This window comes from Bufo bufo, chromosome 10 (genome assembly GCF_905171765.1).
Source record: "Bufo bufo chromosome 10, aBufBuf1.1, whole genome shotgun sequence".
Lineage (NCBI taxonomy): Eukaryota > Metazoa > Chordata > Amphibia > Anura > Bufonidae > Bufo > Bufo bufo.
In genome coordinates this window covers 99,537,448-99,556,503 of record NC_053398.1, presented here as the reverse complement: position 1 = coordinate 99,556,503, position 19,056 = coordinate 99,537,448, and the positions used below count along the sequence as shown (strand labels likewise).

General features: G+C 42.6%; 1 protein-coding gene across 1 annotated transcript in view; it reads right to left on the bottom strand.

Annotated features, from left to right (window-relative positions):
• Window positions 1-4,123: 4,123 nt before the first annotated feature.
• Window positions 4,124-19,056, bottom strand: part of LOC120981191 (C-factor-like) — a 34,789-nt gene continuing 19,856 nt past the window's right edge. Inside the window, exons 3-6 of the mRNA XM_040410721.1 lie at window positions 16,939-17,126; window positions 11,839-11,976; window positions 10,276-10,386; window positions 4,124-4,432 (exon numbers count right to left, since the gene is read on the bottom strand). Of these exons, the coding sequence (XP_040266655.1) occupies window positions 4,319-4,432; window positions 10,276-10,386; window positions 11,839-11,976; window positions 16,939-17,126 (551 nt within the window). The 3' untranslated portion in view covers window positions 4,124-4,318. The remainder of the gene's footprint in view (window positions 4,433-10,275; window positions 10,387-11,838; window positions 11,977-16,938; window positions 17,127-19,056) is intronic.

The window sequence follows — 19,056 nt, the reverse complement described above, 5'->3', positions numbered from 1 at the left end:
CATATCCTCCGCAAGGAGGGTTTGCGAGCTCCAGGCCCTGTCCATACAGGAACCCTTCCTCAAGGTGCTAGACGACAAGCTCATTTTCAAATTAGACCCCTGTTTTCTCCCCAAGGCGGTCTCCTCCTTTCATAGGTCGCAAGACATAGTTATCCCGTCTTTTTTTCCTAACCCTAAAGACGAGCAGGAATCTAGATTCCACAATTTAGATGTTAGGCGTTCAGTTCTTCATTATTTACACTGCCACAGAGGAGTGGCGTATCGACAAGAATTTATTTATCCAGTTTTCAGGTCCAAATAAGGGTAGGAAGACAGCTAAGAGCTCTATATCCCGCTGGATTAGATGCTCCATTTCCGAGGCCTATAAAGCCTCCGTTAGAGAGGCTCCTCCATCCCTTAGAGCCCACTCAGTTAGATCGGTCTCCACTTCTTGGGCTGAAAGAGCCTCTGCTTCGTTGGAACAGATCTGCAGGGCAGCTACCTGGAAGAGGGCCCACACCTTCACCAAGCATTATAGGGCGGATGTGTTTGCTGACGAGGACTTGGCCTTTGGACGTAAAGTCCTAGGTGCTGTAGTCCTCCCCCCTAAGTTACTTTGTTAGTTCTCAGTTTGTGCTGTCATGGAGACGACTGGGGAAATGAGTATTACACTCACCGGTAATCCGGTTTCCTGGAAGTCTCCATGACAGCACAACTTTGTCCCGCCCTTGTTTTTTCTTTGTCAATAGACTATTTGGCTAGTTTTACGTTCTACCCCTTGTCCTAGTCCTGTTATAATACACTGGCGATGAGGGGTGGCGGTGGGGTTTTAACCTCTCTGTGTGCTTTTTCCTGTCCTATCAGAGGAAGGCAATCTCAGTTTGTACTGGCATGGAGACTTCCAGGAAACCGGATTACCGGTGAGTGTTATATATATATATATATATATATATATATTGAACATTGAAGTTTGTTAATTGTAATTCTGAGAAGAGTAAACGTTATTTCAAAACAATAATTATTCATGGATGTAGATAAGTGAAATGTACAAGTTCCGATGCCAAGCATCAAAGCCGTTATATAAAATTTTTATCAAGTTAATATTTCAAAAAGACCTTATATTTCAAAAAGAACTCCAAGTCCAGGATATAGGTAATTAAAAGTGTCAGGAAAAGACCTTCCTCAATTATGTATATTAAAAGGTCAAGAAGGTCATGTGAACGTATTAGATATTTAGTTTTAAATGCTTAAAAGTTGTGATGTTCATCTGCAGTACCACAGTGCCATCTGGAGGCAGATGGACAATATTATATTTTATCATTTGTTTTATGCCATATTAGGAGTTAATATGACATCATGATGTTATTAGCATGCGAATACACCCACCTTACCTGATTGGAAATCCCTAATCTAAAAGGGGATGATTCTTAGATAAGGGGTGGAATAATTACTCATGTGCAGAGCATTAGGAGAGATCCATATATCCATTGATCCATCCATTCATTCAAAAAGAAAACTAACAGAAGAAACTTGGATTATTTTTTTGGATTACTAGGAAAGTTCTTGAACTGGTCCCATCTGAACTCTGTCTACCTTTGACCCGGTAATGTATATTTGTGTTTACTACTCGTGATATTAATAAGATATTTCTCTCGGTATATAGCCAAGAGTTCCCATACTGTGGGAATATATAGTGTTAGGCGCCTCCATAATGCTGATTATTCTCTTAGCAAAGATGCATATTGTTAATGGAAGATCTGACATTATTTGAAAAAGAGGACTAAAACCCTTGTAAAGTTATTTTCCATAGTCTGATTGCCGAGCTGAATATTTTATCATATTAATATCATATATTTTTGATGGGTCATAGGAAAACAGAGTCAAGGGATAAGTTATTTTCCTGTATATCCGTGTTTTTCCTGTATAGCCGTGTTTTATCGTTATAGCCTGTTTGATAAACAGAAGATCCTAAGTTTCTCTTGGTATATGAGTCTGTTTGTTAAAAGTATGACACTGGTTGTCATAAATCACTAAGTCACACTGTGCTGATCAGATAGGAGTGTGTTAGCACCACAGTGTGGTACATTTTGGGTATTATTTTGTAACTTCATAATTTATTTAGCAATTGTATTGATTTTTATTTCCTTTGTTTTTATAATAAACGATTATATATTTTTGCATATACAATTGTCCCTTTGTTTCACTGCTTGCACAAATCAAATAAAGATACTCGATAAAAAGAACTTGGAGGCGATTATGTCCGCCTGAAGGATAATATAATTTTTATGTTTTTTTTTTTTTTTATCCTCTCTTTTATATGAAGATTCTTTTTATATAGAAGATATATGACAATTATTATTACTGGGGGCATTTTAGCGGACACAATTATTACTGGGGGAGGGCACCATAGGGACACTGTCTACTTGGGTCACTTTTTTCAGCAGGGGCATTGGTGATCACGGTGGGAACAGGGCTGGGAGGGACAGCAGGATGACATTGTTCGGAAACCAGGGTGGGGAGGTTTTGTTGAAAAATGTGGGGAGGCTTATAGACAAATTAAGAAATCTAACATGTTTTTAACAAACCTAGATGTGGCTGAAAGAATCTGTCATGGGGGTCTGGGTCAAACAAATGAGAAGAGGAAAGAACATCTACATGACAGGATATGTCACTGAATGGAAGAGGCATGTGTTGCTGTAGTCTGCTGTATGTAGAGCTGGCTCACTACTGTCTCATCTCCTCCAAGTCTTATTTTTTATTATTATATGTATTTAAATTTGGCGAGTAAATTTTTCAGTTCAGGAGCCAATGGCTCCTAAATTTTTATTTTTATTTTTTTCTCTTTTAGTCTGGAGCACTGGTTCCACACACAGAGGCTCTCCAACTGTTTCAAAACTACAACTCTCAGCATCAACTTGCAGCTTTTGGCTTTTTTTTTTTTTTTTTTTTATACATATTTCCAAAAATGGGAAAGGTGAAATATACCGATGAAACATGGACCTAAATTAACTCTTAAATAGATTTGTCATAAGACATTTGTAAGTGCTGACAGATGTCTCTTCTGGGTCAGGCCTTACTTATCTAACGACACAGCACTCTTCTCTGATATTTTACACCGCCGGTTGGCATCCGTGTGAAGGAATTTTTGAAGACACTGGCAGCACTGACCCACCAGAACCACATCTTCTGCGGTCACCAGGGTTGTGCCTACCAGAACAGGTGAGCAGCTTTTCTCCTGGAGGAGACCTATACAATTGACATACTCACCCTATGAGCTCTTCTTTTCCACTCTGCCCTTATTGCATTTGTTTCAGTGGGAAGGAGCAGCTGTAGTTACACTCCATCCCGTTCAAGTGAATGGAACTAATGCGTTGTCTACATCGCAGCGATGAGCGCATGTAATTACAACGAGCAGGTAAATAATAAAGGGAAGGCTGCACTCGCTGAAAACAGTTGATTGTGGGGGAGCTGGGAGTAGGAACCCCCCCCCCCAATCTGATATTGAAGACCTGTCCTGAGGATAGTTCATCTATACCCAAAACCAGAAAACCCCTTTAACATTGTGTTGCTGGCTTTGTGTTATTTCGCTATTCAATCAACAGATGGAGCATGAAGCAGTCTGCTGTCACTCTTTCCGATACAGGTTCATTGTTGGCTGACCACAGATCCCTATTTATACAGGTGCCATGCTGCCAGTGATGATTTAAGTTGTTCCATGTGTGTTCCTAGAAGGCACCTTTCCAATAATTGACCCGGTCTTCAGCTGACATGGGACACAAAGTAGAGGACCCAGAAGCTGAGAGATTAGCCCTCGGGGAGGACGCCATACACCTTAAATGTTCGGCCAAACCATGTGCACCCTTGCTCCCTCTGTCACCCCATCCCCCCCTTTACTTGATTGACAGGGCCAGGCTCCTGTACATTCATCTTGTCTGGCCTTGTTAATCAAGAAGGAGAGTGAGGGGATGGCGGAGGAGCAAGAGTACACAGAATGACTCTGGTCCACCCTCTGTGCACTTAACTGCTCATATTGCATTTTTCCTCTGGATCGAACCAATAGAAAGTTATCATTCCATTTTGCTGGGTTGGCCCTTTAAGGCATTGTGCCAAATAAACAGTGAATTTCATAGTAACAGGTTCCCTCTAAAGGCATTTTTATTAATTATCTTATACTGCCATCTGGTGGCCAACATGTATATGGCAGATGCACTTATGTTGGCATTCTGCATGATAACATGACACATTAGGATAGAAACTTAACGCTTCATCTACAGGCAGTTTTTGTTAATAGATCACGGTAAGTAAATGATTTTCCACTTCATTGTCTTGTTTTCAGGGTTCACCAAGGGAGAATTTTTCCTTCCCAATCTACAAAAGTGCCACTCTGTTTTTCGTTGAGGGTTGAGATAATTTTAATCATGCTGCTGACGCTGTCTTCTTTTGTTAGAGGTGCCTGAAAACAACAAGCACAAAAATTATTTTATCAATGGGTTTAAAGAAAAGCTATAGCCTTGGCCCCTTTTTTACTGTGACACCCTTATGAGTCAGTATCTGACTGTTGTTTCCCCTGGTAAATCAGCTGTGTACTAAGGTCAGTAAAATAACAATAACTTTTACAAAGACAGGTGCACTCTGCGGTCTTATTAAACCCTCATACTGATGTAAAATTGAGAGATTAGCCAACATATCCTACTGTGGAGGACATGTCTGAGCCAGAGCACCGCGCCAAGGTTTCTCAAGTAGCTAGGGTCTTGGGTGGGGTTCAGAGCTCTCTCCCTCCTCCCATTGTAAGAATGGCTGCATGCTGGAGGTAACTGGGAGTTTGCTGTGAGTCGGACCTTGCGCTCCTGTAATTTGCCCACTGGCTCCTGGTATTGCCTATAAGGCACAGGTAGGTTTAGCGTTAGGTCCCGAGCTACTTGAGAAACCTTGGCGCAGTGCTCGGGCTCAGACATGTCCTCCACAGTAGGATATGTTGGCTAATCTCTCAATTTTACATCAGTATGAGGGTTTAGTAAGACCGCAGAGGGCACCTGGCTTTGTAAAAGTTATTGTTATTTTGTTTTATTGTTTATCACATCCACACATTTGCTATCCTGTGTAGGATGTCCATTGTGGTACTTGTGGTCCGCTGCGGGCATCCTCCATTGTATGCATTGTTGCTGGGGATTGCCATTAGCAGCGGACCACAAGTGCAGGATCTGCCCCCCCCCCCCCCCCCCAGTATAGATGCACCACTGCATATGGAGTTGAGCACTTCCTGCTTTTCATTGCCACTGTTTTATACTAGGGTCAGTAGCCCCCATATTAAAGATCTAGGTCTTCGACAACCCCTTTATTTAGGAAATTGCGCGAACAATTGTATATGGAACTTTAAAGGGTATCTGTCAGCAGATTTGTACCTATGACACTGGCTGACCTGCTACATGTGTGCACGTAGAAGCTGAAGACATCTGTGTTGGTCCCATGTTCATATGTGCGGACATTGCTGAGAAAAATGTTGTTTTAATATATGCAAATGAGCAACAGGGGAGTTACCGTTACACCTAGAGGTTCTGCTATCTCTGAAACCGCCGCACCCCCAGCAGTTTGATAAATAGGGTCAGGTGTGATCACGTTTACACTGTCTGGTCCTAGTCAATCCATGTTCAGGGGGCGTGAGAGAGCAGAGCCTCTATGTGTAACAACAACGCCCCCGTTGCTCCTAGAGGCTCATTTGCATATATTAAAACAACATTTTTCTCAGCAATGTGGGCACATACACTGCTCAAAAAAAAATAAAGGGAACACTTAAACAACACAATGTAATTCCAAGTCAATCACACTTCTGTGAAATCAAACTGTCCACTTAGGAAGCAACACTGAGTGACAATCAATTTCACATGCTGTTGTGCAAATGGGATAGACAACAGGGGGAAATTATAGGCAATTAGCAAGACACCCCCAAAAAAGGAGTGGTTCTGCATGTGGTAACCACAGACCACTTCTCAGTTCCTATGCTTCCTGGCTGATGTTTTAGTCACTTTTGAATGCTGGCGGTGCTTTCACTCTAGTGGTAGCATGAGACGGAGTCTACAACCCACACAAGTGGCTCAGGTAGTGCAGCTTATCCAGGATGGCACATCAATGCCAGCTGTGGCAAGAAGGTTTGCCGTGTCTGTCAGTGTAGTGTCCAGAGCATGGAGGCGCTACCAGGAGACAGGCCAGTACATCAGGAGACGTGGAGGAGGCCAACAACCCAGCAGCAGGACCGCTACGTCCGCCTTTGTGCAAGGAGGAACAGGAGGAGCACTGCCAGAGCCCTGCAAAATGACCTCCAGCAGGCCACAAATGTGCATGTGTCTGCTCAAACGGTCAGAAACAGACTCCATGAGGGTGATATGAGCGCCCGACATCCACAGGTGGGGGTTGTGCTTACAGCCCAACACCGTGCAGGACGTTTGGCATTTGCCAGAGAACACCAAGATTGGCAAATTCGCCACTGGCGCCCTGTGCTCTTCACAGATGAAAGCAGGTTCACACTGAGCACATGTGACAGAGTCTGGAGACGCCGTGGAGAACGTTCTGCTGCCTGCAACATCCTCCAGCATGACCGGTTTGACATTGGGTCAGTAATGGTGTGGGGTGGCATTTCTTTGGAGGGCCGCACAGCCTGTGCTCGCCAGAGGTAGCCTGACTGCCATTAGGTACCGAGATGAGATCCTCAGACCCCTTGTGAGACCATATGCTGGTGCGGTTGGCCCTGGGTTCCTCCTAATGCAAGACAATGCTAGACCTCATGTGGCTGGAGTGTGTCAGCAGTTCCTGCAAGACGAAGGCATTGATGCTATGGACTGGCCCGCCCGTTTCCCAGACCTGAATCCAATTGAGCACATCTGGGACATCATGTCTCGCTCTATCCACCAACGTCACGTTGCACCACAGACTGTCCAGGAGTTGGCAGATGCTTTAGTCCAGGTCTGGGAGGAGATCCCTCAGGAGACCATCCGCCACCTCATCAGGAGCATACACAGGCATTGTAGGGAGGTCATACAGGCACGTGGAGGCCACACACACTACTGAGCCTCATTTTGACTTGTTTTAAGGACATTACATCAAAGTTGGATCAGCCTGTAGTGTGTTTTTCCACTTTAATTTTGAGTGTGACTCCAAATCCAGACCTCCATGGGTTAAAAAATTTGATTTCCATTTTTTTATTTTGTTGTCAGCACATTCAACTATGTAAAGAACAAAGTATTTCAGAAGAATATTTAATTAATTCAGATCTAGGATGTGTTATTTTTGTGTTCCCTTTATTTTTTTGAGCAGTGTATGAACATGGGACCAACACAAACGCCTTGAGATGCCAAGCGCACATGTAATAGGTCAGCCAGTGTCATAGGGACTGATCTGCTGACATATGCCCCTTAAGGCCACCTGCATACAACGTGTGGAAAAACCCCAGCGTAGTACAGTACCAGCAATGTGTGGGAGATTGCAAAGTGTGCATGAGGTTTGTGTAGATTGTCAATTATGTTTGCTGTTTTAGCAGCAAATGTCACCCTTTTCCAATGAAGGGTGAGATCTTTGGCAAAACCACATCTAACCCGCACCAAAATCCACAATTAGAAATTTGAGATTAGCGAAGCGACTTCGGATGCTACAATTAGTGCCAATCCTGTACAGAGATCCGTCTCTGTACTGTATTAGAATGTATGGGCTCCAATGAGCCAAAGTAAGTTAACGAAGTCGCACAAGACTTTGTTGAATAAATTTGGTAATTGATTATTACTAAAGTGATTTGGTTCCGAGTGGTACCTTGGAGCCGAAGCTGAATTCGGTTCCAAGGTGTTTCACTGTAATAATAAATTACCGAAGTCTCACGCAACTTTGGATCATCGGAACCCATACATTCTAATACTGTACGGAGACGAATTTCCGTAAAGTATTATGAATTTTTTAGCCAAGCGACTTCAGATGTAGCATCCAAAGTCGCTTCGCTTATCTCTAGCTAAAATGTTATTTTAATTAAAAAACAGTAAAAAAAAAAAAGTGTACTTTTTACATTATCGCTAATCTTATTCTGTTCATATACTGTACCTAAAAATAGATATCGCATTAGTCATTGGCTAGTGTAAATTTTGATGTATTGTGTGTTCAATTTGGTCTCTTCTAGCGGTACTTCACCTACTGGCAGTGGGAATTTTCTGTGGGGCTGGGTTATTTTTTGTCTGTTTTATTGATTTCATTTATTTTTCTACTTTCATTAATATGGTCTGTCCCTCAAAAGTCAGAAAATACCCCTATACGTCGCACAGTGAAAACTGCTTCTGTCCTCTATCCAGGGTCCCCTACATTCTCAGTAGGGGATCCAACATTCAGCTGCTCAGTCATTTAGGCAGATATCTAAAACCTGTGCTGTAAAAACACTGCCTGTCCAAAAAAATAAAAAAAGTCGCCACCTGGATTTAACTAAGCAAATAGTTCTGAGCCTCCTATTGAATAATTACTGGATGGGCGAGTATCTTTCAGCTGGTAACAAGATATTTAACCCCAACTGGTACAATGATTTGCTTCTCATTTCTTAAACAACCATGTCGAAAGACACATCTCGTGGTCGTGGAAAAGATGTTAGTCTGTTTGAGAAGGGTCAAATCATTGGCATGCATTAGGCAGAGAAAACATCGGAGATTACAGAAACTACTAAAATTGAGTTAAGAACTGTCCAACGCATTATTAAAAACTGGAAGGATAGTGGGGACCCATCGCATTCGAGGAAGAAATGTGGCAGGGAAAAAATCCTAAATGATCGTGATCGGCAATCACTTAAATGTTTGGTGAAATCAAATCGAAGAAAAACAACAGTAGAACTCAGGGCTATGTTTAATAGTGAAAGTAAGAGCATTTCCACACGCACAATGCGAAGGGAACTCAAGGGATTGGGACTGAACAGCTGTTTAGCCATAAGAAAACCACTAATCAGTGAGGCAAACCAGAAAAAAAAAAAAGGCTTCAATTTGCTAGGGAGCATAAAGATTGGACTCTGGAGCAATGGAAGAAGGTCATGTGGTCTGATGAGTCCAGATTTACCCTGTTCCAGAGTGATGGGCGCATCAGGGTAAGAAGAGAGCCAGAAGAAGTGATGGACCCATCATGCCTAGTGCCTACTGTACAAGCCTGTGGGGGCAGCGCTATGATCTGGGGTTCCTGCAGTTGGTCAGGTCTAGGTTCAGCAACAGTATGTGCTCCAAGAATGAGGTCAGCGGACTACATGACCAGGTTATTCCATCAATGGGTTTTTTCTTCCCTGATGGCACAGGCATATTCCAAGATGACAATGCCAGGACTCATCGGGCTCAAATTGTGAAAGAGTAGTTCAGGGAGCATGAGACATCATTTTCACACATGGATTGGCCACATTAACCCCATTGAGAATCTTTTTTTTTTTTTTTTTGGACAGGCAGTGCATATTATGGTGCAGGTGTTAGAGACCTAGAGCATCTGTAGATAATGACCAAAATCTATCAAGCAAGCCTACAATAAGGGTATGTCTACAGGGCAGCTATAGGAATGAATGACACTGGGCAACTTGCATGTTTGCTGCGAAAATGACACGATTTTTTTTTAAATATGTTATTTTTTTTGTGATTCATGTGACATCACAGCAAATGTGCGAGCCACGCTGGGACCTCATTCATTACTATGGCAGCTTTGCTACACTGCGTGCCACACCTGTCGTAGCCAAAATCACCATGTAGACTTAGTCTAAAAGGTACTGGTTTTGCATTACCCAGTTATATAATAAAGAGTCTCCGGGGATGGAAGTTCGCTAGATGTAAATCATTGGTAAAAGGCAACAAGAATTGAAAGTGCTTGAATAATGTGAGGACAGATAAACCCAGCAGAAGTCAGACAGACAGGTCCAGCATAGTTTCAACATGCCTGATCAGAGAAAAAAAACTTTCCTGAATGAATCCTTGCTATGCCCTGATGGCATCTGGTCCCATTCTCAGCACTATGTATACGGACAGCATCTGTGTTGCATCAGTTTATATTTTTTTGCGGGACTGAGGAAAGGACATACAGATACGGACAGCACACGGTGTGCTGTCTGCATTTTTTGCGAGCCCATTAAAATGAATGGGTCCGCATCCTATCCGCAAAAAATGCAGACCAAAAATACGGTCATGTGAGTGGGGCCTAAACGTCTCCCACACAGAAGCCCTGCCTGGATCGCTAGGATGCTGTCAGTTCAGGGAGTTGCATCCCATTTTGCATCTTACATGAAATAGGGTATATACCCCAATATTTTCTTACCTGGTCACCTCCCATGTCGGTCTTAACCCATCCCGGATGAATCGCTATTGATATGATGCTGTCCTGCTTGTATCCCTCTGCCTGACATCTTGACAACATGTTAAGAGCAGCCTGTAAGAAATATTACAAATAGATGACATCAAAAAGTAGCAACTGACCATCTGAAAGGAGTTGTCGAGGATTTTACTACTGGTGGCCTATGTAATTATTTTTTTCCTGCAGGGATGCAATTAGTTTTCATGTGTTTTTCATGCACGTAAAGAAAAGCTGAAGACTAACAATCTACATCTCCCAGCAACCATCAATGAAAAACACAATGCATCCAGATTCCGTTTTTTCACACAAGCCCCATTCACTTCTATGGAGCCAGAGCTGCGTAAAAACGCACAATATAGAACGTGCTGCGGTTTTTCCTGAAGGCAGAGATGATTTGTGAAAAATGCTACTCCTGTGCACAGACCCACTGAAATGAGTCGGGATTCGGTACGGACGCTATACATTCGCATCACACATCACATCTGGATGGAAAACTTGCTGGTGTGAAAGTGCTCTAAAACAGCTGATTAGCGGGGGTGCAGGGTGTCTGATCCCCACCAATCAGATATTGGTGGTCTATTCTGGCCATCAATAGTAAAATCTTGAACAAAGAATGCATATAATACTGAACCCGGACATACCCGATGCTCAAGTCAGGGGGTCGCCTGGGTGAAAGTGCAGATATGTCCGGGTTCAGCTCTGAACCCGGACAACCCCTTTAATGTTATGTAGTTGGGTCAATGTTCTCAATACAGAAAAGGAGCTTGAATACTTTACTAGCAATCACCAACTATGCAGTGCTCCACCACAGGGACTCTAGAAACACTATAGAAACGTAGGGGGTCATTTATTATACTGAAATATACCTATATTAGGCGTATTTCAGGCACAGATGGCTGTGACTTTTCCCCACTCACGCCAGGTCAAAAAAAAAAAAAGTGGGCGCGGTGGGGAAAGGGACAGGCGGGCAGACCCGTCTCATTTACCATTTTATACGCCTGTTTTAGGCGTAGAAAATGGTCTAAATGTAACACAGCTAGGAAGCCGGCTTACATTTGAAGTGGCGGTGGATCTGCCAAAGTTATGGAGAGGACGGCGCCTCTTCATAACTTCGGGGTTTTCCCCGCCAGATATATCTAAAACGCCTGTCTTGATAAATGTGCCCCGTAGTGTTCATATATACAGTGTGCACACTACACAATGCCATTGTACTGTTATAATGGGGTAATTTATCAAACATCGTCATGCCTTGGGAGGATGCGCTTAATTCACGACAAGGTGCTTAACTCATGGTAAAGTGCATGCTCCTGCAATCTGTGCACCTAGATTTCAGTTATTATGTATGCCAGAAAACTGGGGTCAGTGATAAATGTTCCTGGGGTCACTTGTGTTTAAATTTCGGCACAGTGGTGCTTAAAAAGTCATAAAACTGCGGTTCGCAACTTTTTACAACAGATTTTTGGCATCTGGCCCATTGTAAATAGCCCCCAGTGTATGTTAGCATTAAGTGTAAATGTATATATGTACCTTACTGCAGCGATAAGAAATGACTGGGAAATGAGAGAAGAGGTGGGGGAGATCTTCAAGAGATCCAAGCAGTGCTGAGATGTGGACAACGGCCGACTTCCCTGTGCCTTCTGCTCTTTTTAGCAAGGGATAGAAAGCCTAAATGAAGATGATAATAAAACATGAGTAATAAAAAAGGTCAAAGCCTAATAAGGGAGCATTCACACAACCGTATCCGTTTTGCGGTCTGCAAAGCATGGATCTGCAAAATACGGATGCACTCCATTTTGCATCTGCATTTCTTCCGGATCCATTGACATGTTCTATCTTATACAGATGCTGTCCGCAAAAAAACAGAACACGTCCTATACTATGCCGCAATACGCACAACGGTCCCAGCCAGCGGACTGAAACGTTGCGTGGATGAATAAAGGACTTCACATTTTTTCACCAATTGGAAGTGCTGCGGTCTTTTCTCATTTTATATAATATATAGTCGTGTGAATGTACCCTAACAGACATCTTGTAACATAGATTATCAAACATATCAATCTTGAAAGGGTTGTTCGAAATGATAAAATAGCTCCCCAAAGCCTTGAGTTAGGATAAAGTAAAGCTATATTCATCCACGTACCCCCCCTGTATCCAGAGCTCCTGCCTCATTTCTCCATGACGGGCTCGCTTTACCTGGCTGCGTTGCAGATGAGCCCATATGCCCTACATCAACGTTGTAGCCAATCACTGTACAGCATAAGAGTACACTACTGAGTCCAGTGATTGGCTGCAGTGGTCATATGGGATATATGGCCACGTCCCCACTGCAGCCAAGTACACAACGACCTGTGGGGGGAGGACCGAAGTAGTGGATGGATGAGTAGAGTTCTTTTATTATTTGACCACAATTCTTGGCCTTGGGGAGCTTTTTGATCATCTTGGACAACCCCTTTAACCCCTTCCTGATTCAGCCATTTTATAAATTTTATTTTATATTTTTTAAATTTTTATTCCCTGCTTTCCAAGAGCCTTCACTTTTTTATTCTATCGTTCACATAGCCGTATTAAAGACTCGTTTTTTTCAGGACAAGTTATAACTTCTATAACGGCACCATTTAAAGTTTGTTTAGTGCAATGGTAAACTGGAAAAAACTCTAAATGGGGTGAAATTGGGGAGAAAAAACAATTTCTGCTATTGCTTTATGGGTTTTATTTTTATGACGGTCACGGTGCCAGATTTATATACTGTATTTTGTTTTAATACTTGCAAATAAAAAAAATTTCAAAGTTTATTTTTTTTCTTTGCATCATCAAATTCTGATACCTATCTTTTTTTAAATTTATTTCCATCTATGTAGGGGCTCTTAGTTTTTGTTGATGCCATATTGGGGTATGTATGAATTTTTTACCACTTTTTTATTTTATTTTTGGATGGTAAGAGACCAAAAAACTGATTTTGCCATTTAGAATTTTTTTTCTTTACGATAATCATATGGGATAAATACATTTATGTATATGTATAAGTTAGCTTTTTTGGATGCAGTGATATTATTTGTAAAATGAGGAAAGAGCACTTTGAATTTAAAATTTATATGTTTTCAATTTTTTTATTTAATTTAAACTTTTTTTAATGATTGAACATGCAATCATTAGATTACTTATAGTGCAGTAGTTTTCCATTGCAGTTTACAGTAAAAATCACTACATTCCTATTACGTACTGCCTGAGGCATGGCTGGCAGGTCTAGGAGCCGTCAGAAGGTTTTTGGCTGCCACAGCTCCCACCATCTCGCTCTGGGGAAAGGGTATTCGGTCACCAGGAGTATACCGCTCCTCATAAATGACATGGCCACAAGTGAGCCGCAGCATCTAAGGGGTTAAAAGTCTGTGCTTGGAGTGGTCCCTGATCATGGATTCTGCAGTGTAAATAGTCAGGCACCTGTTGGCTATGGAACCGGCTCATCTTTAAAGCCTCAGCATCCTCCATTAATGTACGCTGGACATTTGGAAGGGCTTAAGCTGAGCTTGTTGTCAGATGTTTTCTGCAAAAGGATACTTGTTTTAAAAGGGAATATATCGCCTTTTTTAACTAGGTAAAACATATGCTGAAACATTTTTTTATAATTTTATTTTTATTTTCTGATTACAGGATTTTTTTGTACATTACAGGGAGTGCAGAATTATTAGGCAAGTTGTATTTTTGAGGATTAATTTTATTATTGAACAACAACCATGTTCTCAATGAACCCAAAAAACTCATTAATATCAAAGCTGAATATTTTTTGAAGTAGTTTTTAGTTTGTTTTTAGTTTTAGCTATTTTAGGGGGATATCTGTGTGTGCAGGTGACTATTACTGTGCATAATTATTAGGCAACTTAACAAAAAACAAATATATACCCATTTCAATTATTTATTTTTACCAGTGAAACCAATATAACATCTCAACATTCACAAATATACATTTCTGACATTCAAAAACAAAACAAAAACAAATCAGTGACCAATATAGCCACCTTTCTTTGCAAGGACACTCAAAAGTCTGCCATCCATGGATTCTGTCAGTGTTTTGATCTGTTCACCATCAACATTGCGTGCAGCAGCAACCACAGCCTCTCAGACACTGTTCAGAGAGGTGTACTGTTTTCCCTCCTTGTAAATCTCACATTTGATGATGGACCACAGGTTCTCAATGGGGTTCAGATCAGGTGAACAAGTAGGCCATGTCATTAGATTTTCTTCTTTTATACCCTTTCTTGCCAGCCACGCTGTGGAGTACTTGGACGAGTGTGATGGAGCATTGTCCTGCATGAAAATCATGTTTTTCTTGAAGGATGCAGACTTCTTCCTGTACCACTGCTTGAAGAAGGTGTCTTCCAGAAACTGGCAGTAGGACTGGGAGTTGAGCTTAACTCCATCCTCAACCCGAAAAGGCCCCACAAGCTCATCTTTGATGATACCAGCCCAAACCAGTACTGCACCTCCACCTTGCTGGCGTCTGAGTCGGACTGGAGCTCTCTGCCCTTTACCAATCCAGCCACGGGCCCATCCATCTGGCCCATCAAGACTCACTCTCATTTCATCAGTCCATAAAACCTTAGAAAAATCAGTCTTGAGATATTTCTTGGCCCAGTCTTGACGTTTCAGCTTGTGTGTCTTGTTCAGTGGTGGTCGTCTTTCAGCCTTTCTTACCTTGGCCATGTCTCTGAGTATTGCACACCTTGTGCTTTTGGGCACTCCAGTGATGTTGCAGCTCTGAAATATGGCCAAACTGGTGGCAAGTGGCATCTTGGCAGCTGCACGCTTGACTTTTCTCAGTTCATGGGCAGTTATTTTGCGCCTTGGTTTTTCCACACGCTTCTTGCGACCCTGTTGACTATTTTGAATGAAACGCTTGATTGTTCGATGATCACGCTTCAGAAGCTTTGCAATTTTAAGAGTGCTGCATCCCTCTGCAAGATATCTCACTATTTTTGACTTTTCTGAGCCTGTCAAGTCCTTCTTTTGACCCATTTTGCCAAAGGAAACGAAGTTGCCTAATAATTGTGCACACCTGATATAGGGTGTTGATGTCATTAGACCACACCCCTTCTCATTACAGAGATGCACATCACCTAATATGCTTAATTGGTAGTAGGCTTTTGAGCCTATACAGCTTGGAGTAAGACAACATGCATAAAGAGGATGATGTGGTCAAAATACTCATTTGCCTAATAATTCTGCACTCCCTGTATTTTGGGGGGGGACCATCTTGCTACTCCCGCAATCAAGCTGCTACAGCAGCCACGTGGACCATAGGAAACTGGCATCTAGGGATGACTTGTGGACTTCTATGGGAGAGTGCTGTGAGCATGCTCTGTGCGGATGAACTGAGCTGTGATCATCACCTATTGTCTAGGGTTGGCCCTGTGCATACCTCCCAACTTTTGAAAATCACAAAGAGGGACAATATATGCTGGCACGCATAGCGACAATTTTTTTTCATAGTGGGCCATGCCCCTAACTCCGCCCAAAGCATAATTACGGACTCCATCAGAACTGCAGCAGCTGGGGATTGGTTAGGGGAGTGTAAGTTCCTTTATTTTTTTACAGCATGTGGAGCCCCCGGGACAATATTTTTCTTGCACTGCAATATCCATTTAAATATTAGCACATAAATCATCGGATTATAGATATTTTATAGTCCAATTTGCACCAAATAATGAAGTTATGGTCTAATAAACAGATAGAAACCACAAAGATAGTTTACTAAGGAGCAATTTAGTAAATTTATTAAAGATTAATTCCCCAGTTCAAAAAGAGGGACATTTAAGGATCAAGGGACATTGGTCAAAAAGAGGGACACTTGGGAGGTATGGCTTTATAATAGAAGTGTTAGGGTATGTTCACACAGCCTTCATTTCATGTGGACGCTGAAATACATCTAAAATCAGTGTCAAATGCACATCCCCTCGCTTCCAGTGGTAACCTGCGGCGTTCTTGTGGCTACAGATTTTTATCCGTGCTAAGCAGTGACGTGCCAGGGGACTTCTGTTCTCTCATTAGGTTGAATCTAGGGGTACAACATCCTATGGATATGCCTTCAGTTTTTAAATTTGGGTAAAAGGGGTTTCTGGGAGCAGAATATTGATGACCTATCTCCAGGATAGGTCATTCATATGTCATAAGTGGGGGTCCTGGCTCCCCAGCATAAAATGAAGAGACTACGGTGCACGGTGAGTGTTGTGACCTCGTCCTAGGCCAATGACGTCACTTGGCCTATTTGCCGCTCAGCCCCATTCAAGTGAATGGGCTTGGGCTGCAATACCAAGCACGGCCACTATACAATGTATGGCGCTGTGCTTGGTATACAGTGAAGAGGCCACAGAGCTCACCAGAGAACCATGGCCCTTTTCAAACCGCTGGGAGTCAGATTCCCACTGATATTGGTGACCTATCCTAAGGATCGCTAATGAATATTGAACTCCTAGAAAACCCCTTTAATGGACACAAGCTGCAATACTGGACACAACTCATGGAGCTGTTTCTGAGGGAGCAGACATTTTTTGACTAAATTTCATACAACCCAATACAAAAAATACTGTACATCATTTATCTGTCTGTACTGTACAGGGTAGATGTAGACGGTACCTGTGTAACCAGCATAGGGCCCACCACATTTATGTTGTAGACGCGTAACATGTCCTCAGCGTTTTGCGACTCCAGGTTGTTGTGTGTTAGGACCCCAGCATTGTTGATCAGAAGATCGAGTTGCCGTCCATTCAAATGTTTCTCTACTTCTTTCACCGAGGTGCTGACACTTGCAGGGTCCGTGGTGTCTACAGGAGGAAGAAAAGCAGTGAAAAATATGGTGCTGCAATCAATGTATGGCATATGTTCCTGCAAAGTATTTGTCTGTGCCCAAAAACAGATCATTATTGTATATTCCTATATTTATTCTATACATCAACCATGAGAACCAGAAAGCCATTCGAAAGGTGGACATACACCTTCAGTAGACGTCAGCCAAACAAGCTCATTCTTCTGAAAGCTACCCCCCCCCCCCCGACTCCCCCATAGTACGTGTGAGCGAATAGACTTTGGATGAAACATCCGAAGTCAATTCACATAAATCTTTGTTTCAATACTGTACGGAGCAGGGGCTCAGATGAGCCGAAGATATTGCTTCGCAAAGTCTAGAGACTTTGGGTAATAACTTCATAAAATTATTTGTACTGTAAAAAACCATTTCCCGAACTCAGCTTCAGTTCCAAGTGGTACCCGAGTTCAGGAATTGTTTTTTTTTTTACAGTTTTTTTGGCAGCTTATCTCATGGCAAAACCAAAGGAACGGGCATTGAAACTCCTTTCTGAAGGCTGGGAGCTGAGATTGTCAACTGGTCCTAGATTTCAACTGACAATGGTTTAATATGCATGGGAGCCTTAAAGGGGTTTTCCACTTTTTTATATTGATGACCTATCCTCAGGATAGGTCATCAATGTCAGATTGGTGGGGGGTCTCACTCCCGACACCCCTACTGATCAGCTGTTTAAAGAGAAAGCAGCCCTGGTAACAGCGCTACCCTCTCTTTGCCATTGCAAACGCAGCGATGAGCAGATGTAATGACATCTCAGCCGTCCCATTCTCTTCCAAGAGACAGCTCTGTAGTATTCGCATGAACAGGAAAGAGCTGTCCCATTGAAGTGACGCCATAGCTGTAATTACACCTGCCCACCGATGTGGTTGCAACGGCGAGCAGGTAAACAGTGAAGAGAAGGCAGTGCTCGTACCAGCAATGCTTTCTCTTCAAACAGCTGATTAGTAGGGATGCCGGGAGTGAAACCCTTGTCAATCTGATATTGACGACCTATTCTTAGGATAGGTCATCAATATAAAAAAAAAAAGTGGACAACCCCTTTAAGTTGTGTGGCATAACGTGTAATCTTGGCTACTAATTAGCACTGAAGACTGACTCCTTGAATGTTTAATCCATAGTCCATCTGAGACCAGAAACAAAATGGGTTGCTCAATCTTAAAGGGGTTGTCCAGGATAAGAAAAACATGGCCGCTTTCTTACTGGAAGGGTCCCACACCTGTCCATTGGTTGTGTGTAGTATTACCCATTTTACAGCTGAGGGCCATTGAAGTGAATGGAGATGAGTTGCAACACCACACACAACTTGTGGACACATGTAGTGCTGTTTTTTTGGGGGGGAAAAACAGCCCCTTTGATGTATACTGTAGAGCAGGGGTCAGCAACCTTCGGCACTCCAGCTGTTGTGAAACTACAATTCCCAGCATGCTCCTTTCATTACTATGGGAATTCTGAGAACAGCAGAGCAAGTATGCATGCTGGGAGTTGTAGTTTCACAACAGCTGGAGGGCCGGAGGTTGCCGACCCCTGCTGTAGAGTATATTGGTTAATTTTCCACATCTGTCGAACTTTTATAGCATATCCTGTGCTCCCCGCTGCTCTGGTCCTCCGTGTTGCTTCTGATGTCTCCATATTCTGATCCCCGCATTGTTTATCTCCGGTGCAGTATAGGCATGGTCACATCCTCCGCTGCAGCCAGTGACTGGCTTCAGCGGTAACATGGTCACAGCGATCACATCACTGCTGAAGCCAGTCATTGGCTGCAGATGAGCAGGTAGCCATGCCCATGCTATGCCAGATGTAAACACTTCAGGGTCCAGAATATGGAGACACCAGAGACAGCATGGAGAACCAGAGCAGGTAAGTATGAATCCTTAGCTTAGTGGGGCAGGCTG